The 24,366-nt window shown below is 38.9% G+C and overlaps 1 protein-coding gene across 3 annotated transcripts; it reads right to left on the bottom strand.

Moving 5' to 3' along the window:
* Positions 1–392: 392 nt before the first annotated feature.
* LOC131425938 (glutamate receptor ionotropic, NMDA 2B) lies at positions 393–19,729 on the bottom strand. 3 transcript variants are annotated; one of them, XM_058588263.1, is made up of 5 exons: positions 18,940–19,729; positions 18,379–18,872; positions 17,851–18,083; positions 17,637–17,756; positions 393–9,348 (listed from the first exon to the last, which is right to left on the bottom strand). In XM_058588263.1, the coding sequence occupies exons 2-5, from the start codon at positions 18,812–18,814 to the stop codon at positions 6,931–6,933; spliced, it is 3,207 nt and encodes a 1,068-aa protein (XP_058444246.1). In that variant the 5' UTR covers positions 18,815–18,872; positions 18,940–19,729; the 3' UTR covers positions 393–6,930. The 3 variants fall into 3 exon arrangements, with proteins under 3 accessions (XP_058444246.1, XP_058444245.1, XP_058444244.1); XM_058588262.1 differs by having other exon boundaries at positions 18,379–19,401; positions 19,460–19,729; XM_058588261.1 differs by having other exon boundaries at positions 18,379–19,729.
* Positions 19,730–24,366: the final 4,637 nt, after the last annotated feature.

Here is a 24,366-nt window from a genome sequence, read left to right as displayed (position 1 = left end):
CAGATTGAGCGACCTTTTTTTTTGCTCGCACAACCTAGTATCTTCACTAAATCGATTTTGGATGTTTCGATATTGTTCAGATAGATTTTTCCGCCACATAAAGATTTTGAAAAAAAAGTTAGCAGCTCTGGATGACAGTTCAACGTGCGAGATGTGCGAGATGTGCGAAACAGCTCAAACCGGTGAGCAGCTCCGAACCGATCAGCTCACTAAAGTGAATCGATTCAATATATCAGCTCATCCGCTTATTTAGATTGAACTGAGGGTTAGTTTTGAGTGCCGTTTTTCTTGCACCGTTTTTCTTGCGCCGTTTCTTTTACTCCGTTTTTCTTTCATATGCATGATCGAAATCATAAATGGACAAAGAAGAATGCTATGCGAATTTGTGTGCGAATCATTATTATGTCACATTTGTTGGCATCCCTGATTGTACCTCAGCCTACTGAGTGAGAGGTAAGATTTCTTATTGACAATGGCTCAATTGCAGGCTAGTTCTGCAGCGACAAAATTTCTGTAACAGCGTGAGAGTGAAAAACATTAAATTCAATATTGGAACTAGAATGTTCATGTTCAAGCTTTCTAACTGTCCCATTTTATGAATCTAGAACACGAGACTGATCATTTGTGACGAATTAAAAAAAAAAACTATTTACATAAACTTAATTAACATAAAAAAATTAATTCACATAAACTAAGTTACGTGCATCGCTTACACAGAAGTTCCACAACGACCAATCTATTTCTTTAAATCTTTCAAACCTCAATTTTTATAACAAAAGTTAATATTTTCAACGAAAGGATCACTTTCACAGACATCAACGCCACAGATAAGTCCCCGGAAGCCCAGAATATATGCTTGTCCTGCTACAATAGTTGACTGATTTTTTTTATTCGTGTTACTCAACGAGTTAGTGCCGAAACTGTCAAAACAAACCTAAGGTTCGGTATTTCTGCGACCTTCAAATCAACTGCAATAACCATTTCTACATTTTCAAAGCAACACTACTAACTTGTTTATTTTATGAACACGTATGAAACCTAAACAGTTTTTATTCTTGTTTACTCAAACTATTTTTTGGATGTTTAGTTTTACGCAAGCATTTTTTTTCAATTGTGTACTTTAATTTCTGTTATGTCCCACCATGTGTTCGTGTGATGATTGTAATGGAGATCATTCACTTCCTACATTCCTTCTGTTCTTCTTTCACTTAAGAAACCTACTACCTTCGAATCGTTGGCAGATCTCCTTCTTTGCCTGCCACTTCAAAATTCATCACGCATCCAACGCGCACACACACATCCATTGTTTTCGGTTACGTAGCAAAATGTTAACCAATTTTAGTTTATCCTCTCTCTTTACTAACGATAACCAAAACCGATTCGTTTAGCTTCCTTCTTCCCGTATGCTATCAGTACACTCGGATGAGAAACAACGGAATAACCTCCCATAAAGTTTTTTTTTCTTCTTTCTTTCTGTGTTTACTTATTTAGTGTCTTTACTTCATTTTTTGATTTCAGTTGCACCGGTTTACATCATTTCGCACAAAGTTTTGTCCGTGTTCGTTTCGTTAAAAGTTCGTCTTCGTCAATCCGTTCCGTAAGTGTCGGTTGTTTCTTGTTTTTTTTTTGCTAAAAAAGTGTTCTTTGGCTTGTATCTCCGTCTCAGTAATTATTAGGCCTTTTTTATGTAATGTTAATAATAACAATTATTACACCTCCCATACGCATCACTACAATTAGTATTTTTTTTTGTTTGTTTGTGAGTGAGTGAGTGTGTGACTATGTGTTATGCAGATTCGTTCAACATAACCTGTAACCCTATTGAAATCTTCAAAATGCTTCAACGCAATCCAGATTAGTAATATGATCATTTTTTTTTCTCGGCGATTGTTGCTTTTGTTTGTAAGTTTTCTACAAAGTTAACTGTTTATTTCCATTTTTCTTTTATTTTTTTATTAAAACCACTCAATAAATTTACTTAGTAATGTCGTGGGCTGTTGCAGTTTAGTTTTTATTCAAAATTACAATGCATCTCTGTTTAATTAGGTTTAAACTTTAAATCTTAGTAATGCTTTAGCTGTGTATGTTATTCTCTTTCGGAGCTCTGCTACTCTCTTTCTTTTTTTTTTTTTTGCTCCGTGATGTGTTCGGGTGTTCTTTCATGGGATTTGCATTTCATTTAACGGGTTTCCTTTATGTTTTGTTTATATGTAATAAGCGTAAAACGTCGAAATATTTTCTTTTATAGTAAACTCGGTTCTATACTAAGTCATCTGTTTCTGGTTTCTTTTACTCTATGACGTCATAAAATTTTTTCATGCTTTCAGCTTCATAGATTTTCGCGCGATTCGGTTGAGCTTTTCCGCATATCCGTGTCTACTTGTTTCGTGTTGCTTCGGTGTATATTTTCTTTGCGATTCGTATCAAAAAGATCCATACAAAAATAAATGCAAACCGTTTTCACTGATCAAAACCGCTTTTAAAAACTTTCGAGCTGTATAATATAAAGTAAATATTTGAATACAATCATCATTTCTGGCTTTGGCTGTGTATTGACAATTTAGAATAAAAGTTATAAAATACAATATATGTTGTACGTCTTCAAATACGTTTTATAGTAAAAGTTTCGGTAAATAAGTAGAACGTCTTTTCTGGACTACATCCTTTTATTTTTTGTCATTCCTTTAGCATAAAGTTTCAGCATTATTTTGGGTTGGCTATGAACGTTAGATTTCATAGCAGTGGGTTGAGTGTTTTTTTTTTGTTTCTTCTGTTCTGTCGGATTATTCGTTAATGAGCAGAAGCCGGAATGTAAGTCTGTCTCTTCATGCGATAGCTCTCAGATGAGCGAAGAATGCTTTCTCCTCTATCAACAGTTGAAAAAAATACTTTACTCGGAATCCAATTGAAATTCAAAATGAGCGATTTGAAATATTTTTGATGAACACTACGCTGCTCATAAGAAATGAGTTTCTATTATTCTTTACAGTTTGGGTTGCTCTACTTTACGTCTATAGAGTCTACAGAGAAAAAATGAAAATTGCATTACTTGTTTCACGAAGCTAGGTTTTCCACAATTGATATGAATATTAAACCATTCGCTTCCATTTTTCCACCACTTCTCTGAGAAACCGTTTTGAAATATTTTTTCTATGTAAAAATGTATTTTCGATCATTTGTTTGTTTTTAATATTCATATTACCGGCTTTGGCGTTAATTAAGAATTAAAGACCGTTTTCTTTAACTACAGCATCGTTAATGTATACTGCCCTCACAAAGGGAGATCTGACGACGGGAAAGAGGCGTTCTACGTGCAGCTACAGTGTTCTCACTTTGCGGCTTCCCGAGGGATGGAACAAACTGCAAACAAATGTTTGTCGCACTTGCATTTTCATCCGATTCAATGCTCCAAGTTTATAAATCGTACTGGTGCTCGATTCGTAAAAAAGAAAAATGTACTCCGACAACATCCAGAAAGAAAAAAACAGTTACTTTTTCTAACTAAGCATGATGTTACCGTTGAGAGACTATAAACATTAGTAAGGAAAAACTGAACTCAGTATTTTTGAAAAAAAAACTGTCAAACAAATGTAGACGACTGTCAGACAAATGTTGCTACACACTTAAAACCAATTCTCGAGTTCGGTAAAGTAAAATACCGAGACAGATCGGCAACACACAATGTTGCTGACTGCTCAGTAATCAATATTATGTTTTCCTAGAATCGTTTAGTAAATTTACTGATTTGCTGGCAAAGTGCATCATTTGCCGAGATTTCTAATTTGCTATACGTTGGAAACATTACTGCCACCTACTCGACTATTCGCCGCGATCTTCGAAAACGTTTCACTACGTTCCGGAACGATAACAAAATCCTCCTGCCTGTTATAGAAATATTCCAACTACAACAATTTTAACACTTATCACACAATTTCCCTAAGTTTTAAAGATAATTTTATTTCCATGTCGCATAAATCACACGATAATTCGATCGTAATAAAACAAAAATAAACCTGTCATTTTAACCAATAGCTAAACGAAAATCTAGCGTGAAGTGAATGTTGCACCCAAAATTTTGGCTTATGTGAAAGCGACACCCAAATCGTGGCGGCACCTCGTGTCGATCGTGGTGACATCTGCAAGTGATCGCCACGCTGATTGAGCAAATTTTACACACAGTTCATAAGTGAGCCTGTATATCTGTTATCTTTGGCTGAACTCATCGGCGATTAACAATTATCCCGAAACCAGCAAATGCGTTTGACGAAATATGGTTAGACAACTGTTATTTATGTTCTATTTATGTGTATTTATGACGAAATATTTCGGTAGTCATTTTTGTGTTTTTATGGAAATAAAATGAAATCGATCCAAATTGAATGTTTACAATTAAAACAAAAACCAATTGTTTGTTTGCATTTATTTGCTCAGTTGGTGCTTTTGCCGAACATTCACTGGTTATGTCGAATAGTCAGTAAACTTTATGCTGACAATTTCGGCAACAACTGACGTTTGTTGGATGCAAGAGATTCAGCGAAAAAAGCAACAGTTTGGAAAGTTTTCTTCTATGTATAAAATGTATTTATCTTTGTTTTTGGTCATTTGTTGGTTTTAAATATTTATTTCACGTTGATTGCCAACGTGTTTAAGGTTCATCGCTTCGAAACGTTGGTTATTGACTTGGAATAAATATTAAGCAAAAACTGACCAAAAAATTAAACTCTGAGGCTGTGAACCATTTCGCGGTTAATTTTAACTTTTGGTGGAAATCTGACACTCTAGCGGTTGTTTTGATGCTGTCAAAAATAACCCCGCTTGTGAGGAATTCTGGCAACCGTCAGAAGGCTGGCTGCATTCCGGCTGCTGTCAAAATTGTCCAGGCGAAATTGCGTCATTATCTCGCGGTACGTCTCTTGTTTATTTCCCTCCTCTTTCTTTTTTCTTTTTTTTATTCCACTTCATTTGATATTCGTCAATCCCGCATGTACGTACAAAAAACGAATCTTGAGACGAGGTAAATGAGATTGAAATATGGGTATGTTTGGTAGTGAGAAAACAATGTTATTTTCCGACACTGAAAAAAAACTTGCATGAAAATTCTAATATTAATTCTATAGTTGAAATTATTTCCTGTGGAAAATAAACCCATATAACTTTCCGTCCGTCAAAAAATGAAATGGGCCACGGTTTTAGTTAAATTTAACTACTCGACACTCAAGTGTCAGATTTCAACCAAAAGTTAAAATTATCCGCGAAATGGTTCACAGCCTTAATATAAAAAACAAAAATGGTTACACCCGTTTCCAGGATTGTTTTATTATGATTACATGACTACTTTGATGAAAAACTGATTCGACATCAGCTTGTCAATTCATACAGTCGACAAATGACGGAAAATGCTACCAGGGTTGTGCTTGACTGACAGCTGTTTCATGTTATTTAGGGAATACATGTTTTAATGTGACGTTTCTAAATATGAAATAACGCGAGGAGTAAACATAGTTTAAGTTCTAACGGATGGCGAAAAATAACACCATTTTCGCGAACAACAAATAAATTCAAATGTTTTGCTTAATATTAATGCATCATTCGAACAACATTTTGTAATGTTTTCGTAGAAAATATAGCGAAATAAGTCGGTGGAGAAGTATTTTCGAGGACGCGTTTTGGAAATCATAATTTGAGGTGTTCATTGTGTCTCAGCGCAAAATTATCAGAAATCAGAAACGATCCAAATAACATAGTGGTAGTAGATGTTTTTCTAGACCACTATGTTATTATTTGATAGTTTTTTTTGATGATTGTTGCGCTCTTTTGTAGTTGTAGAATCTCTCCAAAAGTATCAAAAAACAAAAAGAAAAACTTTAACTGATTTTCCCTTTGGAGATTGTTTTTTTTTTTGCATCACGAAATACCTAATCTCGCCTAGTTTTTAGACCGATTCAGACAGTCAGTCAACTTGCCAGTCGTCAAAACGTTCCGTGACGATGTCGTGTGAATTTCTCAGAAGAAAATATAACTCGACCCTGTTAGCATGGAGAGAAACCAGTCTTCAGCTCAGCTACGCCATCACACGGTACCACATTGAACGTGCCTGTCAATTACCCAGTGCTGCTATTTTAGCGCGCATGAATTTGACAATTCTCTTCACTACTTGCAGACCCTGTCAGCTTGGAGCGATATCAGTATTCAGCTCGGCAACGCCATCGCACGGTATCACATTGAACATATCATGACAATTGTATGGTTGCGAAGTTTTGCTATTTTGGCGTGCATGAATTTAAAGTTTCTCTCGATTACTTATATGTACAATATTCGATGGGGAATCGCCTGAGGGCGCCATGGTCGCAAAAACAAATATGTCGTTTATGATTCGTTCGTGAAATGAGAAAACTGGATATCGCGAAATTTTTAAACTTCCCCTTTTTTCACTGATTTTACGCTGTGTTTAGAAAGCTTTGTGTACTAAATAAACTAATATTTCACTCAGAAATTTTCACTTCACAAATTAAGTGAAAAAGGAGCTATCCAAACTATGCTAAAGCACAAAGAGACAGAACCGTTCCCAGCTTTACCCCAGCCTCAATTCCTCCTCTTACTATTATCATTCCGACAAAACTCGCTCGTTTTGGTAAGCTCGATCTACCGCGGTGGTTTCAAGTGTCCATTTACGGAATGTGGCGCAGTTGATTGTTGTTGTTTTTGTTATGTGTTTTTTTGTTTGTTTATAACTGTCTCGATTTCTACTACGGGCTGAATAAACTCTCCGCTTCAACGAATACTGACACTTATCTCGATCCATACCGGTTATAGATTGACAATGTTTACTGCGTTGTGAGTATGAGTTTTTCTGCCACGGGGTGGGTTTAGTATTAGTACCAGTATTAGTAGTTGATGCTAGTGGTGTTACGCGTTGCGCTGGTTTTCTTTTTACAGTACCGTTTCCATTTCGGCAATTTCCGTTTTGTATGACCAACGGTACAGATCCTGAGCGCTACCCCCAAGGCTTAGGTTACCCAAAATATTCGGTCGTTGTTGATATCGCTCTCTCCGGCCGGCACCGGTAATGTCGTTGGTAGAGGTAATCCTTACCTGGGGAGGTTTAATGCCATGCGAATCCAGAGCTTTCTCCAGCTGAGTATTACGTAACCGAGTCATGTCCAGCTCGTGTTTCACCTTCCACAGATGGGTATCGCAGATGGGATCGTTACAGCGATGATGCCGGAGTAGCTCCGTGGCCTCGAACACGGCTCCTCGGAATGTCAGCGATTTACCCATAGACAGGGATATGAGAGCACAGCAACCGCCACGATCCTTTTTCGCCAATCTTTTGCGGAAATACTTGAAATACAGATGCTCGAGAAGAAGCAGTAGTGCCGCAAGCAGAATTCCGGCCATCAACAGCAGGAAAGCCGACAAAAACTGTTCCAAAGCAAGAGGATCTGATGATTTGTGCTCTTGTTTCCCCGGACGACAGGTTCCTGTCATCCAATATCGACGTAACCGTTCCAGATCTCCGTTGGCACGAAACTCCAGCAACCGTTTGTTGAACATGTCGACGTATTTAGAATTACGACTGAAGGCCAATCCATAACCGGTCATAGCGTACCACTGACCGACGGTTAGCAAACGGCAGTCTTCGTCCTGTTGTACGAGGTAGTCCAGTACCGTTCCGTCGTAGATAAACGCATCCATTGTACCGCTTAGAACTGCCGCAACGCCGTCCGCCACACTCGTCTTATTATACTGTCTCATGTAATAGTGCATCTCCTTGAAGTACTTGGATATTGTTGAATCGGTGTGACTCCAAGGAATCGTACCAAATTTTATTGTTGGTTTGTGCGAGAATGGATGTGACAGCCGAGTATCGTCCAGGCCACTGAACTCGTGAAACTCTTCTCTGGTTATCATGAATGCCGCGAGGTTGGCAGTGTAGATAGCAAGAAATACTACAGCAAACAAGGCCCAAACGTTCGTCATGAAGCGGGAGGTAAATCCACGCGGCGAATCAACATGCACTGCAGCTTGGAACAGTACGGCCCACACTAACCAGTAGGTCCGGAACAACGAAAACCGATACGGAGTGTTATTCGCGTTCTGCAGCACAGTTTTCATGTCGTATCCACTGGGCGATAACCATTCGAACAGAAAGATCATGAAGGTTGCTGCCTGGATGGCGAATATTCCTACCAACATCCAAGACGCGGTATCAAACGGTTCCAGAAAAGCAGTCGGAGAGATGATTCCCGTTCGCTTGGCCACTACGATCGCAATTCCGGTCTCCATGAAAGGCTCACTAAAATCTACTACCGCTTCCCGTTCGGCGTTGATCATCAGCGATGTCAAAACCATATCAGTCTTCCTGTTCACCAACTCGTGGATTAACCCATTCCACTTTCCATTGTCCAACGTGCCCCACTTTCCGTCTTCTACACGAACCAGTTCGTAAGTGAACCCCAATTCTTCCGCAAACTTTTCCAACAAATCAATACAGAAACCACTACAACACTGATAGAACGATCCATTTTTGTGCGCTTGACCCATATCGATGTCTGTCATTTCGTGATCGGCCGCCACCCGACACAACACTCCCCGGTCCATTAGACACTTTCCGCTGATGGGATCAGCTGGTGACAGATTGATATACGGTGCCTCTTCCAAAAACGTTACCTTCAAGTGAAATTTTTCCGGCACTCCCTGTGGAGGTGAATGTGAATCGCCGGGCCAGGCTATATCTCGGATATCGAGCTTCTGGTGCTGCCACGACTTCCACATTCCGATCTCTTCCCACACTAGGCCTTTGCTGTTAACACTAGGTCGCAGATTCATAATCTTCAGTTCCGCCCACTTAAGATCTCCATCCGTAGTGAACTCAATGTTTGGCCGGTTCGGTTCTCCCTCCAACGAAACATTCCTCAGATACTTGAAGAACACCTCTCCATTATCCCAACGGCCTCGACCTTCGTCTTCGCACGACAACTGGTGCGTATCGAGACCGCGGCCGGCATTCTTCGGATCGCTCAGATAGTACTCCACACCGTACGCGTAGACCCGAATCGCGTTCGAAATCTCGTTCCACAACGCACTGGAAGACGTATCGAAGTGCACCCCGAGCATACCGACCGGGAACTGTGTCGGTGCCTGCATATTCTCGATCACACTCTGCGTCACGACCCATACGTAGTTCTCGCCGGTGATGTGCAATTCTTCGGCTGCCTTCAGGATATCCACGGCTTCGTCTTTGGTGCAGTAGAGTAACATCACGCGGGCCTCGCTGTTTACCAGCTCGACCAGGTTGATCGGACGGGATACGATGATCGAGTTGAGGATGGTAAATTTGAAGTGATCCTGTAAAGATAGGAGTAAAAAGGAGAGAGGTTAGTTCATCCCCGCATACGCATGGCTGCCAGACGGCTGACTAAACGCTGCCAGCTGGAAAAATATGGCTGGCAGACATTCTGGTGACCGGCTGCCTCACCGCTGCCAGGAATACAACTCAAACGATACAACCGTATCCACCAGGATTTTTCCACATTGAAATCTTTGACATTTTCAGCGAAGGTGAGAAGATGAAAACGCTCGGCTAACTTGGATACAGGCGACTTTGTTTTGTCAAATTGGATTTGACAACCGTAACTGAATCAATTTTGGTAGCCTTCTGGTGGCCATGGCTGCCCAGGTAGCACCATCAAAGAACGTAGGTACCGTCAAATGATACACTTTGAGTTATTTTTTATTTTGAAAGGAATACTAAAATTATATAGTGGAAGAAGAATAAGAAATCTGTGCGATGGGAGAAACTTTCAACTTGTTACCAATCTGACTGAATTTAGTTCAGCATTGCCGAATTGCATGCTTGTTGTTGTTGTATGTGTTTGCAATTGGCCCGAGGATCTTGCCTCATAAACGTCAGTAACAGAATTGCATGCTTGAATCTTCGCAATTGTGAATTTTCATAATGTTTCTTAGTTCGGATAACCTCGAACCTAAGAGCAAACCCACTTAGAAAAAAACGTTCAACGGTGGTCCTTCATTGGTCCAATACGTTGGATCATTGGTCCAATGAAGGTGCAATCAATCGTTCAACGGGAGGCCAACAAGGGCAACCTTCGTTTGCCGATTTTGAAACAGACCGTTGTACCGAATGACATTTTTTTCGTTCAACGAACCCGGCAGACAGAGGTCCATTGTTGAGCTATTTTTAACATGAAGAGTTGGAGCCCCGTTGGACTAGTTTTACTGCAGAATTTCTGAAGTTTTTTCCACTTATTTGTTTGAACTAACAATACATACCTGCACAATACTTCTACTTCACATAGAATAACAACAAATTTTCTTTCTACGTAAAGGTAACACTTAATTTTCACACTATTTTTGCCAAAGAAAATACAACAACAAACCGTTCCAGCAAATTGAACGAATATTTCGTGCAATATGTCGTTCAACAAGCGCTCAAAAATCAACAAAATTGAACGGCCTGCTGAGAGAGAAGTCTTGACATTTCATTCCTTTTGTGGAATTTGGCCTTTCTGTTTAAACAGACTTCGCAGCCGATTCATTGCGTACCGAGTCAATGCATGGCTAGCAGGCGTGTACCCAGAAAGAAAACTTCGGAGTGTTTCAATTAGGTTTTGCACGAACATAACATAACCTCACAAAAATGAACAAAATGAATCAATTTTGACAGCTATCAGTGGTTTGTGTATGTGTTCATTCCGTTCATTCTAATTTGAATACGTGTTAACAATATGTAAACAAACCACTGATAGCTGTCAAAAGGTGAACTTGATTCATCGGCAGTTCATTGGTAGTTCATTCGAGTGGTCATTAGGGTGGGACAAGATTGTATGGGAAAAATTATTTTCTCGCTCCACCAAACTTTTCGTGTTCCTTTCGGGTCCCATAGAAACTATGCAAAATTTTAGCTCGATAGGAGAAACTATATTTTCGCGCCCGCGGTTTAAAGTTTGTATGGGATTTAGTATGGGAAAGCTAACTTTTAACAAAAAAATCATCTGGAGGTCACCCTATATACTCAAAAAATCAGCGGGCATGTAATTTTTGTAGGAAATTTAATGAGAAAGAAAACCTTCGAAGACTGTAACATAATCCGACATCTGTAAAAAATGTTATTAAAGAAAAACCGACACAAGGTCCGAACGATGACTCATTCCTTAATATATCTAGCACCACTGCTGCTAGTGGTGGTAATATGAGTTTGCTTTCTTTTATTATGATACAACGGCTGATCTGAGTTGTTTGATGTCTTCACAATAGTTGCTCGGTGTAGTTTGAAGATTTTTTTAAACTTAAAAACCATGTTCCAAAACTCACTGTAAAGACACACAAAAAACTAACTTTTTTATTTGAAGAAATACAATTTTGAAAAACTCAAATACTATAACTTTGTCGAAGACATAAACCATCTGCCTCATATGGTTTAGAAGATATGGACGATTTCATTTAATACTATGAAAAAACATTGATTCCAAGTTTTTCTTTTTCTTATTTTTCTATCGTCCATATCTTCTTAACCTTATGAGACAGATGGTTTATGTCTTCGACAAAGTTATAGTATTTGAGTTTTTCAAAATTGTATTTCTTCAAATAAAAAAGTTAGTTTTTTGTGTGTCTTTACAGTGAGTTTTGGAACATGGTTTTTAAGTTTTAAAAAATCTTCAAACTACATCGAGAAACTATTGTGAAGACATCAAACAACTCAGATTAGCCCTTGTAGCATAATAAAAGAAAGCAAACTCATATTACCACCACTAGCAGCAGTGGTGCTAGATATATTAAGGAATGAGCCATCGTTCGGACCTTGTGTCGGTTTTTCTTTAATAACATTTTTTACAGATGTCGGATTATGTTACAGTCTTCGAAGGTTTTCTTCCTCATTAAATTTCCTACAAAAATTACATGCCCGCTGATTTTTTGAGTATATAGGGTGACCTCCAGATGATTTTATTGTTAAAAGTTAGTTTTCCCATACTAAATCCCATACAAACTTTGAACCGCGGGCGCGAAAATATAGTTTCTCCTATCGAGCTAAAATTTTGCATGGTGTTTATGGGACCCAAAAGGTACACGAAAAGTTTAGTGGAACTGAAATCAATATTTTGTCCCACCCTAGTGGTCATCGTGCAAAACCTAATAATTAGATTTTTTATCGTGACGACACAAATGAACAAGCATTCATCCTTGACAGTTTAGCGGTACTGTTTACAAACAAGCTTATACCAAAATCGAAGAACACATCTTAAACAATCATCTTTACAGTTTGCAACTAGTCACTTTTATGTCATAAATCTCAAAAACAAACCGTATTCAATCATGAACAAATGTTTTAAAACTTTTAAAGGCCAAGACATGATCGGCATGAGGATTTTGCCAACACTATATCAATCAGGAATGCCAGATCATTTTTCCAAAAATCTGTGGTCAAGCCAAAAACCTGCCTGTGGAAATCTGTGCACGTGAGTGAGACCTTTTTTCCGATCACCATAACAGGTGATCGGAAAAAAGGTCTCACTACCCAACCGTTCTCTGTACCTTTTTTCTCAACCGCTCTGTACTTTTTGGTGCTAAACTGTGATAGATTTCAAAAATCTGTGAAAATCTGTTATTAATTTCAGAATATGTGAAAATGTATCATCATTTTCAGAAATCTGTACCATTTTTTAAATCTGTGCAGAAAGGTGAAAATCTGTGAAAACAGATTAATCTGTGAACCTGGTATCCCTGATTTCAATAGCAACCGGTTTCTGTCGGCTCCCTCTCAGCAGGCCGTTCTATTTTGTTGGTCTTTGAGCGCTTGTTGAACGACATAATGCACGAAATATTCGTTCAGTTTGCTGGAACGGTTTGTTGTTGTGTTTTTCTCTTGCAAAAATAATGTGAAAATTAGGTGTTTCCTTTACATAGAAAGAAAATTTGTTGTTATTTTACGTGAAGTAGAAGTATTGTGCAGGTATGTAGCGTTAGTTCAAAATAATAAGTGGAAAAAACTTCAGAAATTCTCAGTAAAACTAGTTCAACGGGGCTTCAATTCCTCATATTAAAAATGGATCAACAATGGACCTTTGTCTGCCGGGTTCGATGAACGAAAAAAATGGCATTCGGTACAACGGTCTGTTTCAAAATCGGCAAACGAAGGCCTCCCGTTGAACGATTGATTGGACTTTCATTGGACCAACGAAGGACCACCTCTGAACGTTTTTTTCTAAGAGGACTATTTAAATTCTTTTCAAGAGAATTCACACTTAATGCATCCGAAATATGACGGAATTCATGAACCTTTAGCGGCCTTACACGAGATTAATTAATGTCATTTTAAATTATTGCTAAGTAATAGCGGCCCTTACACGAGCATTAAAAATGTCATTTTAAATGATGACTAACTAATGATGTAATTCAAATTTGTTAGAAATTTCGTCATTAGTGCACCACTACACGTTCATTAAAATGATATATTTTTTTTACTAATGACATTTTTAATGACTCGTGTAAGGGCCGCTAATGACATTCCAAATTTGTATGGAGAATTCATCATTACTGCCCTTACACGTTAATTAAAAATGACATTACTTTCTAGTAATGACACTTTTAATGATCGTGTAAGGGCTGCTTCTCTTAAAATGGATTCCGAATCCAGAGATGCCATTTATACAGATTTTCACATACGCATACAGAATACAGATTTGATACAGATTTCATAAATTTAAAACGAATCTCCCAAAAAGCAAAATAAAAACTTGTTCGTATGAGCAATCTATTAGTATTTGATTGCAGTGACGAGAAGCAGTCTTGGTCTCATTGAATCTACCATTGTACAGCAATAATGTGTTGAAATAACATCTTTTAACATCCTTTTATTGTTGAAAGTTAATTTTGTGTGAATACAGATAAATACAGATTTTTTATAGAGAGTAATACAGATTTCCTATGAAAATATCTGGCATCTCTGTCCGAATCAGACGCAACAACCTAGTGAATAACTTTGAGCCGCATCGGCCCGATGTAGAGGGTTGTTACGAAAAAAAAATCAAAACCGAATCGCGCTCAGAACGAATCCGACACTTGGATCAACGTAAAACAATTTAGTTTCAGCTCCAATCTACGTAAAACAATTTTTTTCCAGCTATTTAAATTTGTAGCACATAGAAACTATACACGCGATTGAAACTGATGAAATGAATAATTTTGACATGAGCGAGCGAGATAGAAGCTTTCGAGTAAAGGAAACGCAAAAAATACTCTCACTCTTTTGTTCTAACTGTTCAGTGTATAGTAGAAGTATTGTGCAGGTATGTATTGTATAGTGACCCTTACACGAGACAATATTATTGTCAATACAAGGAGTATTGACAATACTTTTGATCGTGTAGTGGAAACTTCATCGGATTGACGAAAATATTGTCAAAAAATCAAAACTGCTCATCAATCCGACAATACTTTCTCTCCAGAGAGGAAACTGTTAAATATGTGCAATGAACTTATCTCTCAATATTTCAATGTTCATTTGCAATATTTGAAGCTCCAAACGCTTGATTTTCTCGAAAAATGCGGACTCAAGCTACCAAGTCAATTGGATTGACGGTATTGACAATACTTTGGATTGACAATAATATTGTCACGTGTAAGGGCTGCGTATAGTAAAAATAAATGTTTGATTTCAGAAAATCTGCGCGAAATTTAAAAAACTGGAAACAGGTAAACAATCTTCTACTCCTTCGGTTCATCAGTGCATCAGTCACTAAGTTTTGTGTTTAGAGCACTTCGAGTAAGGACAAACCGTGAAAACCAGCCATTTTCAGGAAAAAAACAAGAGGGTGTAGGTAAGGCTAACTAATAATTCGTATAAGTTTCAAAAATAACGCAACAATTCATTGATCGTAAGAAAACTGATGTTTCCTAAATAGAAATTGAAATCAAATTCAAAACGTTCATGTTTTCATGTTAGTTTCGCCCTGTCTTTAAAAACAGAAAATGTGTTTCGAAATCATTCCATATTGTCCACACTGTCGCAAGGACGGACCGAGTAATGAATTGTTACTCGACTGCCTGTTTCTGAGTGCTCGATCGACTCAATTAACAGTGACATTAAGCATATCATTGAATTTTCGGGCGTTTTATGAATGCGTTAATTTAAAAGCAAAGCGTCTTAGCCATTTTATTTTACTTCAGCTAGCGGAATGCCGAAGGACGATGCTGACTAAAGTTGGCCTTTTTGTTAGTTTCCAACAAATTTTAACAGTTTAAACTATAATATTAGGAAGAACCATTCCTCTAGGTGGAGAGCAATGAAAAAGAATGAGCGAAATATCAATGACAACCCTCTTAGAAAAAAACGTTCAGAGGTGGTCCTTCGTTGGTCCAATGAAAGTCCAATCAATCGTTCAACGGGAGACCAACACGGGACCTTCGTTTGCCGATTTTGAAACAGACCGTTGAACCGAATGCCATTTTTTTCGTTCAACAAGCCCGGCAGACAGAGGTCCTTTGTTGAGCCATTTTTAATATGAGGAGTTGGAGCCCCGTTGGACTAGTTTTACTGGACAATTTCTAACAAAATAGAACCACCGGCTGAGAGGGTAGAGACTTTTGCAACCATGTCTGAAGATATTTGAATTTTTTTCCTGGCTTCTCTGGTTAAAAAGTGAACGTGTAAATTGATGAGTTGTTATCAGAAAAGAAAGTCAAAGGAAAGAATCTGTAAATGGCCGATTTAGAGGGCTAGAAAAAAGGCAGAAATTTATATCGGCTACAAGTAATCAACTCAGTTAAAATGTGGGCGAGTTCTCACAGATGAAAAAAGTATCTGTACGTGAATTAACCAAACATCAAACAATCTACGTAAATTTCCAGTGTGAAAAATGCGATTTTGAAAATGGCGAAGTGTGAGTTCTTAAAATGTAAGAAGTTAACACATTTTTAGAAAAATCTTTACTAAGATCATGATTAATTCAAAGGCTACAATGCAAGGAGTTGGGATTTTGTTTTAACTAAATTTTTCAACATTTTAGGATCTATCAGTTGATAGCCAAGGAATCCTACTTCCACGATCTTATCGACTGCTATTTTTGTTTCGTTACAGGATTATGCGTGTTTTTAGAGTTTTTTGAAATACATTTTTTTGTCATGATAAGAATCTATTTACCATATGAAAATGTGAGAAAATGTCCCATTACGCCTATAGGAAATCTTCATGAAAGTTCATTTTACAGAACTTTCATGAAGATTTCTACAGAATATCATAGAAGGTAACACGACTTCAGATAAATGTTGCCGCAATATTAAGCGAAATACATTTCAATTACATGTGGCATTTATTAGTATTTAAAATAACAATTGTCTATCTAGAAGATAAACGTGATATGAAGACGTGATACTACATTACATTTATGAAACACGTAACTATTACGATATTGCGCATTAAATAGCTACTAAATGCCAGTCCATTAAAAACTACGTGAAAAGTAATGCGGAAAATATTCACATCACTTTTCGCGTAACTATGATGGGATTTTTTTTGAGTGTAAGATTAGGTGAATCTGATTCTAACTTCATTCTGAGATAACCAGCGATCAAATCGACTGTCCCACGACAAAAGGGCCTAACTGCAAATGGCAGTTTCTCTTTGTTTACTTTTTCTTTCACGATTTACCGAACTGATTTTATATTTGACGCTTCGCAAAACTTTCAAGGTAAAACTACAAGCTTTCGATTTATATTGGAAACTTCAGAGAATTTGTAATAATGGCTCCGTAATAATCAAAAGAGAAAGTAAACAAAGAGAGGCTCTCATTTGCAGCTAGGCTCTTTTGTCGTGGGACTATCGAAATCTATAAACCGAGAGATAATGACGGATGGCAGAAAATAAAACCTACACGAAACGGCAAAACTATCTAATTTTGAGCACTTTCCACCCAATTTCGGGATTTCGTTCAATAACCTAATTTTACGTAAAGCGACTCTAAATAATTTCTATACAGCACCTGCCAAAATATACTAAAAAGTGAGTTATATTTACTCCATAGTAAGATATTTTTATTCAGCTATTGAGAAGTTTCATTAACTCAATCCAAAGACATCATATTAACAAGATAGCCAGCTCTCACATATCCCGAACAAATCATTGGCAACATCGTTTTTTGCTAGCATGGTGCCCTCAGGCGAATCCTCATCGAGTATGTTCTAGTGTTCTAGAGTGGAGTGTTCTAGTTCTAGTTGCATGATTTATGTCAGTTTTAAAATTTGAATCTGGAACTTATAACAAGAAAAACTAGCAGCCCCAGCAGTGTTTTACTCGTGCTTCAAATATTGGAAAAAATAGAACGGCCTCGTATACCAGTTTTAAATTTGACAGTAGAACTGTTCGAATAAATAAATCTAAAACGGCTGGCTGGGAATACAATTGTTCCAATTTCAGTTCGTTTATAGATCTCCCATTTCAAACTTCCAGCTGCTGAATGCATTTTAAATTTATTAACACAAAAAAATATTTCCTATTTTGATCACATCTTAATCGTTTCATGTGAAAAAAATCGGAATCGATTCGGAAATAACAAGCTCTATGCTTCTACTTTAATGTATCCTGTCAAGTGCTTATAAACGCTTACGCTATCTCAACTCACCATCACGGCCACCTGCTCCCGGACGGCCTGCACGAAATCATCGTGGCCGGCGATCTGCGATGTTACCACCGAGAACTGGTGCCACTTGTAGCGCTCCAGGATGCTCAACATAGCGGCACTCTAGAAGAAAAGACAAAGCCAAAAGTGAGCCAACCAACCGAGTCTCGATGGGGTTTTTGTTTCTTGTTTTTTGTTTTTGTTTCATTTCGTATACCTGATGTTCGATGCTTGGTGCCAACTGCAGCTGCAGGGTGGATTGTGATGCTCTTCGTTCCAGCCCGGAGTTGTCGGCATTCCACGAGATGACCGGAATGCCAAGGTATCCCGCCAACTGAAGAAAGTACTGAGCCGATGCCGTACTCCGACCGTACGATTCGTAGTTCATCATGTACAGAATGGCGGAAACGTTCGCGTGCAGAAACTCCTTGCACAGTGTGTTAAGAATAGCTGCGGGGGTGAAGGACATTTAACGGAGAGAGAGAGAGGGGGCGAGGACGAAAGAAAACGAGTCGTGTAATGGCAGTTAATCAATGGGACGATACTCCAGGGAGGGCGTCGAAGAGTTGACGGTTGCAGACGCACGAGACGGAGACAAAATGAGAGTAATTATATTTTTGACGTTAAGTGGTAAGGGGGAAAAAGATTATGTGGAAGTGGAAAATAATGGTGTTTAATGAAGCTTGTGGAACTGCAACCTTCAACCTTCACTCAAGCCATCAGAACGCATGGCTGCCAGACTAACCTGTCGGACTTGGCGTGAGAGACATCATGTCGAAATGTATGTTCGATGTTTGGAAATCGTGGTCCTTCAGAAAGGTCAGCTTCGGTCCACGCCCCTTCTGCAAACCAGCCACGGCTGTGCTGATCGAGCGCAGGTAATCGCGGCGTCCGAAATTCGTGTGCGGCACCAACAGGCCCACATTCAGCTGTAGCTTACTACGGGAACTTCCCAGTGGGGAACTACTTCCGCTGCCACTGCTTCCACTTCCACGGACTTTTTCGCTATTGCTAACACTGCTGCTGCTGCTGCTGCTGCCACCTATGCTGATTCCACTGCCTCGATTCGTCGTCGTCTTGTAGCTTTTCACCTCGACGCCCGTAATTAGGCAACCGAGTAGCAGCGCCACGGAAGCGAGCAATAAATTCATTTTCCCTGCTAATTTGATTCCAATTTTCATCGATATACAACACAACGGCACCTATTTTTGCATGTAACACCACCATTCAGCATCCGCCCTTGAGGAAACAGGCGAAAAACGGAAATATCAGAAATGGGCGTATTTCCTTTTTCACTTATGAATACATCTTTGTTGGCTCCCTCTCGCGCTGCCGATGGGGGCTGCCTGGATCGGTTTCCCTTTAGATTTCGATTACACTTTTCACAACCATTTTGCAAAACCACATTCCACAGCGCAATAGAAAAAATAAACTACACTCACGCCCGATTTCCCGAGGCCAATCCCGAAAGTACCTTTAGAATGCAATTTAGTGCACGGTTTGCACAAGAAAAATAAAGAGGAAAACTTCTTTTGTGTACTCGAGAAACGAAAGTTGGATCAAAGATGAAAATTTCTCCTTCTCGTTTGTCCTTCCCGAGTTCCCTTCGGCCTTTTTCTGCTGCTGCTGCTGCTGCTGCTGTTGTACCTTTCTGCCTTCTTTCCTTCCACTGTATCCTTGCCTTGTTACAGCATATATACTTGGAGGACGAACAACTGCCACAGCACCACACACACTCACCAGTTTGTGCCTGCCAGACTTCTCGACTCTACAATAAAAAATATTTTCAAGATGCTGCACAGCTCAGCAGAACAGCAGCGCCCGACATGTTGTGTATAGATATGTGTGTGCCAACATTACTGGACAGCGCCTCTCCCTTGTCATCAATTGTCGAAAAACTGTCTTTCACCGAGGACGAACCCAAGAGTCGGAATAGCAGCAGACAACCACCACCAACGGACGACGAGGACGACGACGACGACGGCCAGCGCCTTTAGACGTTTTTTTTTCTTTGCTATATTTTCTTCTTACGACACACGATGCTCTGACTTTCCTAGCGATCTCAACATCCTCACACGAACCAAACGAAAAAGGATAAATTATGTAACACGAAGGGCTACCAGTGCCATCTGTCGAATCTGAGCGAGAGAGAAATCATCCTAGCGGTGCTCGCACAGCATCCACCTTCCTCGGGCGATGGCAACCACCACCACCACCGCCGCCTCCCAACCACCCACCAACTTCAATGCACATCTGCTCGGGCAATGCAAATATCAACAATCAGTACCATCATTGGGCTTGGGCATGATTATTGTTGTTTGGGACGACATTGCAAACAACGGAACACACAACTACACTGACATTCCCACGTGATAGGTTGTTCCTCTGATCGGGCGCGCACGTGGCATACCACCCAGGAGATAGTCGTCGTCGTCGTTCTGCGAGAGTCATGCTCCAGCTGCCAGTCAGTGTGGGCAATTCAAAACAAATCGTAGTAAGCGGAAACGCGCCGACGCAACCTAACCAAAACAAAGGGATATTTGCGAGCGAACGAGCGAGATCCCATACTGTTCCTCTTCGCCCGTACGTATGCAATCGCACGCACATTGCTCGCACACAACCGCGCGCGGCTCATCGCGCCATCAGGTTGCACGAGGTTGCAATGATAAACAATGAGAGCGAGCGAAAATGAGAGAGAGAAAGAGAGAGTTGCATGTGCGTGAGAGTCCTCCAACCAGCTCTGCAGTGACGTTTGGATGGGATGCGATTGTTGAACCGTATATAGATATACCATGTTGCGAAACGTGTCTGGTGCGTATGCGCTCAACGGCCGGACGCGTTATCACGTACGCGGAAGTGTACATTTGACCTAAAACGTGTTAATGTGTGTATGGTAATTGGTACGGTCGGGATATTTTTCTTCCCAACAGGGGGGTTTCTATTTGAGGAATCAAACGAATACAACCCTCTTAGAAAAAAAAACATTCAACGGTGGTCCTTCGTTGGTCCAATACGAATATTGCGACGATGTAAATGAGATTGAAATATGGGTATGTTTGGTAGTGAGAAAGCAGCGTTATTGGCAATAACATTTTTCATAATTAGTATATATGAAGGGCAATAACTTATTGCCTTTCATATGTACTTTTTTTTTGAAAAAATAAATCCAACACACTAAAAATGTATAACCGATTCAAAACGGTTCTGCCAATCTTGTGTGGCAAGAATCCGACAGAAAAAGAACCGTTAATAACCGCTAGGCGAAATTTTCTGGCGGGAACGGTTGTTGCATTGTTGCCAGATGGCAAAAATGGCTGATAGACATAGCCAGCCGTCTGGGGGGAATTCTGCCCGCCGCGTACAAGCGGGTCTAATCAGTCGTTCAACGGGAGGCCAACACGGGGCCTTCGTTTGCCGATTTTGAAACAGACCGTTGTACCGAATGACATTTTTTTTTCGTTCAACAAATCCGGCAGACAGAGGTCCATTGTCGAGCCATTTTTAATATGGGAAGATGGAGCCCCGTTGGACTAGTTTTACTGGAGTATTTCCGAAGATTTTCCCACTTTTTTAAACTTACACTACATACCTGTACAACACTTTACCTTCACATAGAATAATAACAAATTTTCTTTCTATATGAAGGTAACGCCTAATTTTGACACTATTTTTGCAAGAGAACAAACAAATCGTTTGGTAATGTATTGAATTGATAAAGCATATTAAATTAAAGTGCTGTTTACATATGAATCGATCGTGCAAATTTTTATCAGTGTAGTTCTAGATGCATAACAGATCGGCTGAAAAGTTCGTATCGTTTCTATGAGAGGGCGCCACTAGAATTAAATCCATACCATTTTCAGTTAGCACCAACCTTCAAAAGATACGTGTATAAATTTGACAGCTGTCTGATTATTAGTTTGTGTGATATTGCATTTTGAGTGAAGCTACTTTTGTGAGTGAAAAAAATGGAAAAAAAGGAATTTCGTGTGTTGATGAAAAACTACTTTTTGATGAAAAAAAGTGCCGCCGATACCAAAAAATGGCTTGATGAGTATTATCCAGACTCTGCACCGGGCGAAGCAACAATTCGTAAGTGGTTTGCAAAATTTCGTACTGGTCATATGAGCACCGAAGGCGATGAACGCAGTGGACGTCCAAAAGAGGCTGTTACCGATGAAAACGTGAAAAAAATCCACAAAATGATTTTCAATGACCGTAAAGTGAAGTTGATCGAGATAGCTGACACCCTAAAGATATCAAAGGAACGTGTTGGACATATTATTCACGAATTTTTGGATATGAGAAAGCTTTGTGCAAAATGGGTGCCGCGTGAGCTCACAATCGATCAAAAACAACAACGAATTGATGATTCTGAGCAGTGTTTGGAGCTGTTATATCGAAATAAAACCGATTTTTTCCGTCGATATATAACAATGGACGAAACATGGCTCCACCACTTCACTCCGGAGTCCAATCTACAGTCAGCTGAGTGGACTGCACGCAATGAACCGAACCCAAAGCGTGGAAAGACTCAACAATCGGCCGGTAAGGCTATGGAGTCTGTATTTTGGGATTCGCATGGTATAATTTTCATCGACTACCTTGAAAAGGGAAAAACCATCAACAGTGACTATTATATAGCGTTATTAGAGCGTTTGAAGGACGAAATTTCAAAAAAACGGCCTCATTTGAAGAAGCAAAAAGTTTTGTTTCATCAAGACAATGCACCGTGTCACAAGTCGATGAAAACCATGCTGAAATTGAATGAATTGGGCTTCGAATTGCTCCCTTATCCACCTTATTCTCCAGATTTGGCCCCCAGTGACATTTTCCTGTTCTCAGACCTCAAGAGAATGCTCGCTGGTAAAAAAAATTAGAAGCAATGAAGAGGTAATCGCTGAAACTGAGGCCTATTTTGAGGCAAAGGACAAATCGTACTACAAAAATGGTATCGAAAAGTTGGAAGATCGCTATAATCGCTGTATCGCCTCTAATGGCAATTATGTTGAATAATAAAAACGAATTTTGGCAAAAAATGTGTGTTTCTATTAAACGATACGAACTTTTCAGCCGAACTGTTAATTTATGTGTTTTAAAATTTTATTCTAGAATTTGTAACAAAATAAACTGGCAGCCCCAGCAACGTTTTATCTGTGTCTCAAACAGCCTCCTGCTATGACGTCATGAAACTGTGGTCAGCATCATTCTGCAAAAACCAAAACAATGAAAAAGAATGATTAACAAAAAATTGGATATTACAAACTACTTGTTTATTCAGTACCCTTTACCGCACTTCCCCACAAATTATCGATTAGAATATCATTACTACGATAAGAAAATTAGGATTTTACTCGATTTGAAATGCTCGAATGTTTGTTTACCAGACTCTGAGCGCTCTGATTGCCCACCAAATGCCCCAGATGTTGGCTACGATAGCACTTGCTGGAGCGCCCTATCCTTGCCATCGAGCTGGTCTCAAATATAGAAAAAATAGTCCAATCCACGTGCGAATGTGTTGGTGAGGCTATTCTCAGCAGGTGAAAGGTTAATGCTAGTGTGAGTATGTCGAAATAACCCAGTGAATTTTGTCGAGCCGCATCGTGCCAATTATTGAAGACATATATGCAATAAAAAACACTGCAATGCCAAGATAACAGTTGAGAAAGACATAAAATCATGAAACTCTATATCACGTAATGGCACTGTCTTCTACTTGGTTCATTAGTTCATAGCTTACGAAATTCTATATGCATTTTTCGCAGTGTATGATTATGAGTCAAAAATGTTTTACCTCAGTGTAAAATTGAACTCACAACAAACTTTGACTTCGGCTCGCACACATTCTAATTTCGTATATGAATAGATCTGCGCACTCTGCATCGGTGTGAGTAACTGAGACGTCAAATTGCTCAATAGACCGGCAGCGTATACCAGTTTTAAATTTGACAGTAGAACTGTTCGAATAAATAAAACTAAAACGGCTTGCTAAGGATACGTTTGTTTCAGTTTCAGTTATATTATAGATCACCCATATGAATCTTGCAGCTGTTAAATTTAAAACTGGTATTCGCTGCCGTTCTATTTTTTCTCTATTTGAAACACAGATAAAACCCCACTGGTACTGCCAGTTTATTTTGTTATAATTGCTGCATTCAAATTTTAAAACTGACTTAAATTATGCATCTAGAACTAGAACACTCCGGCCCTATAAGTATTTGGAATATTATAAATGTTATTGAAATTGCTTACAAATATATATATCGAAGAAAAATGTGCCAAAAACAAGCCTTCAAATTATCTTTGAAAGAAATCATTTTACTATTTAAAACAAAACAAAAAGAATTTTCTAAGGCTGTGAACCATTTCGCGGTTAATTTTAACTTTTGGTTAAAATCTGACACTTGAGTGGTTATTTTGTGTCGAGTAGTTAAATTTAACTAAAACTGCGGCCCATTTCACAGTTTGACGGATGCAAAGTTATTTGCGTTTATTTTGCACTGGAAATTTTGACTAAAGAATTGATATTAGAATTTTCTTTGCAAGATTTTTTTCAGTGTCGGAAAATAACCATCGATCTGTCAAAAATAACCATGCTGCTCAAACGCTCGTACTTTTTAGCATTACACGTTCATTATTAATGATGAGTATCTGTAACTACTCCAGCAATAGCAATAGCAATATTTTTATTTTCGTTTAGCTGAAAATAAATTTGATTTGTCATTGAAACGTT

Source organism: Malaya genurostris, chromosome 1 (assembly GCF_030247185.1).
Source record: "Malaya genurostris strain Urasoe2022 chromosome 1, Malgen_1.1, whole genome shotgun sequence".
NCBI classification, from domain to species: Eukaryota; Metazoa; Arthropoda; class Insecta; order Diptera; family Culicidae; genus Malaya; species Malaya genurostris.
The sequence above is the reverse complement of the archived record's forward strand: the minus strand, read 5'-3'. Positions and strand labels throughout refer to the sequence as shown.

Coding starts and splice junctions, on each gene's coding strand:
- LOC131425938 (XM_058588261.1), bottom strand. CDS start 18,814: ATGAAAATTGGAATCAAATTAGCAGGGAAAATGAATTTATTGCTCGCT. Junction 17,757..17,850: donor CACCAAGCATCGAACATCAG/GTATACGAAATG, acceptor CTTTTCTTCTAG/AGTGCCGCTATGTTGAGCAT. Junction 9,349..17,636: donor GGGAGCAGGTGGCCGTGATG/GTGAGTTGAGAT, acceptor CTATCTTTACAG/GATCACTTCAAATTTACCAT.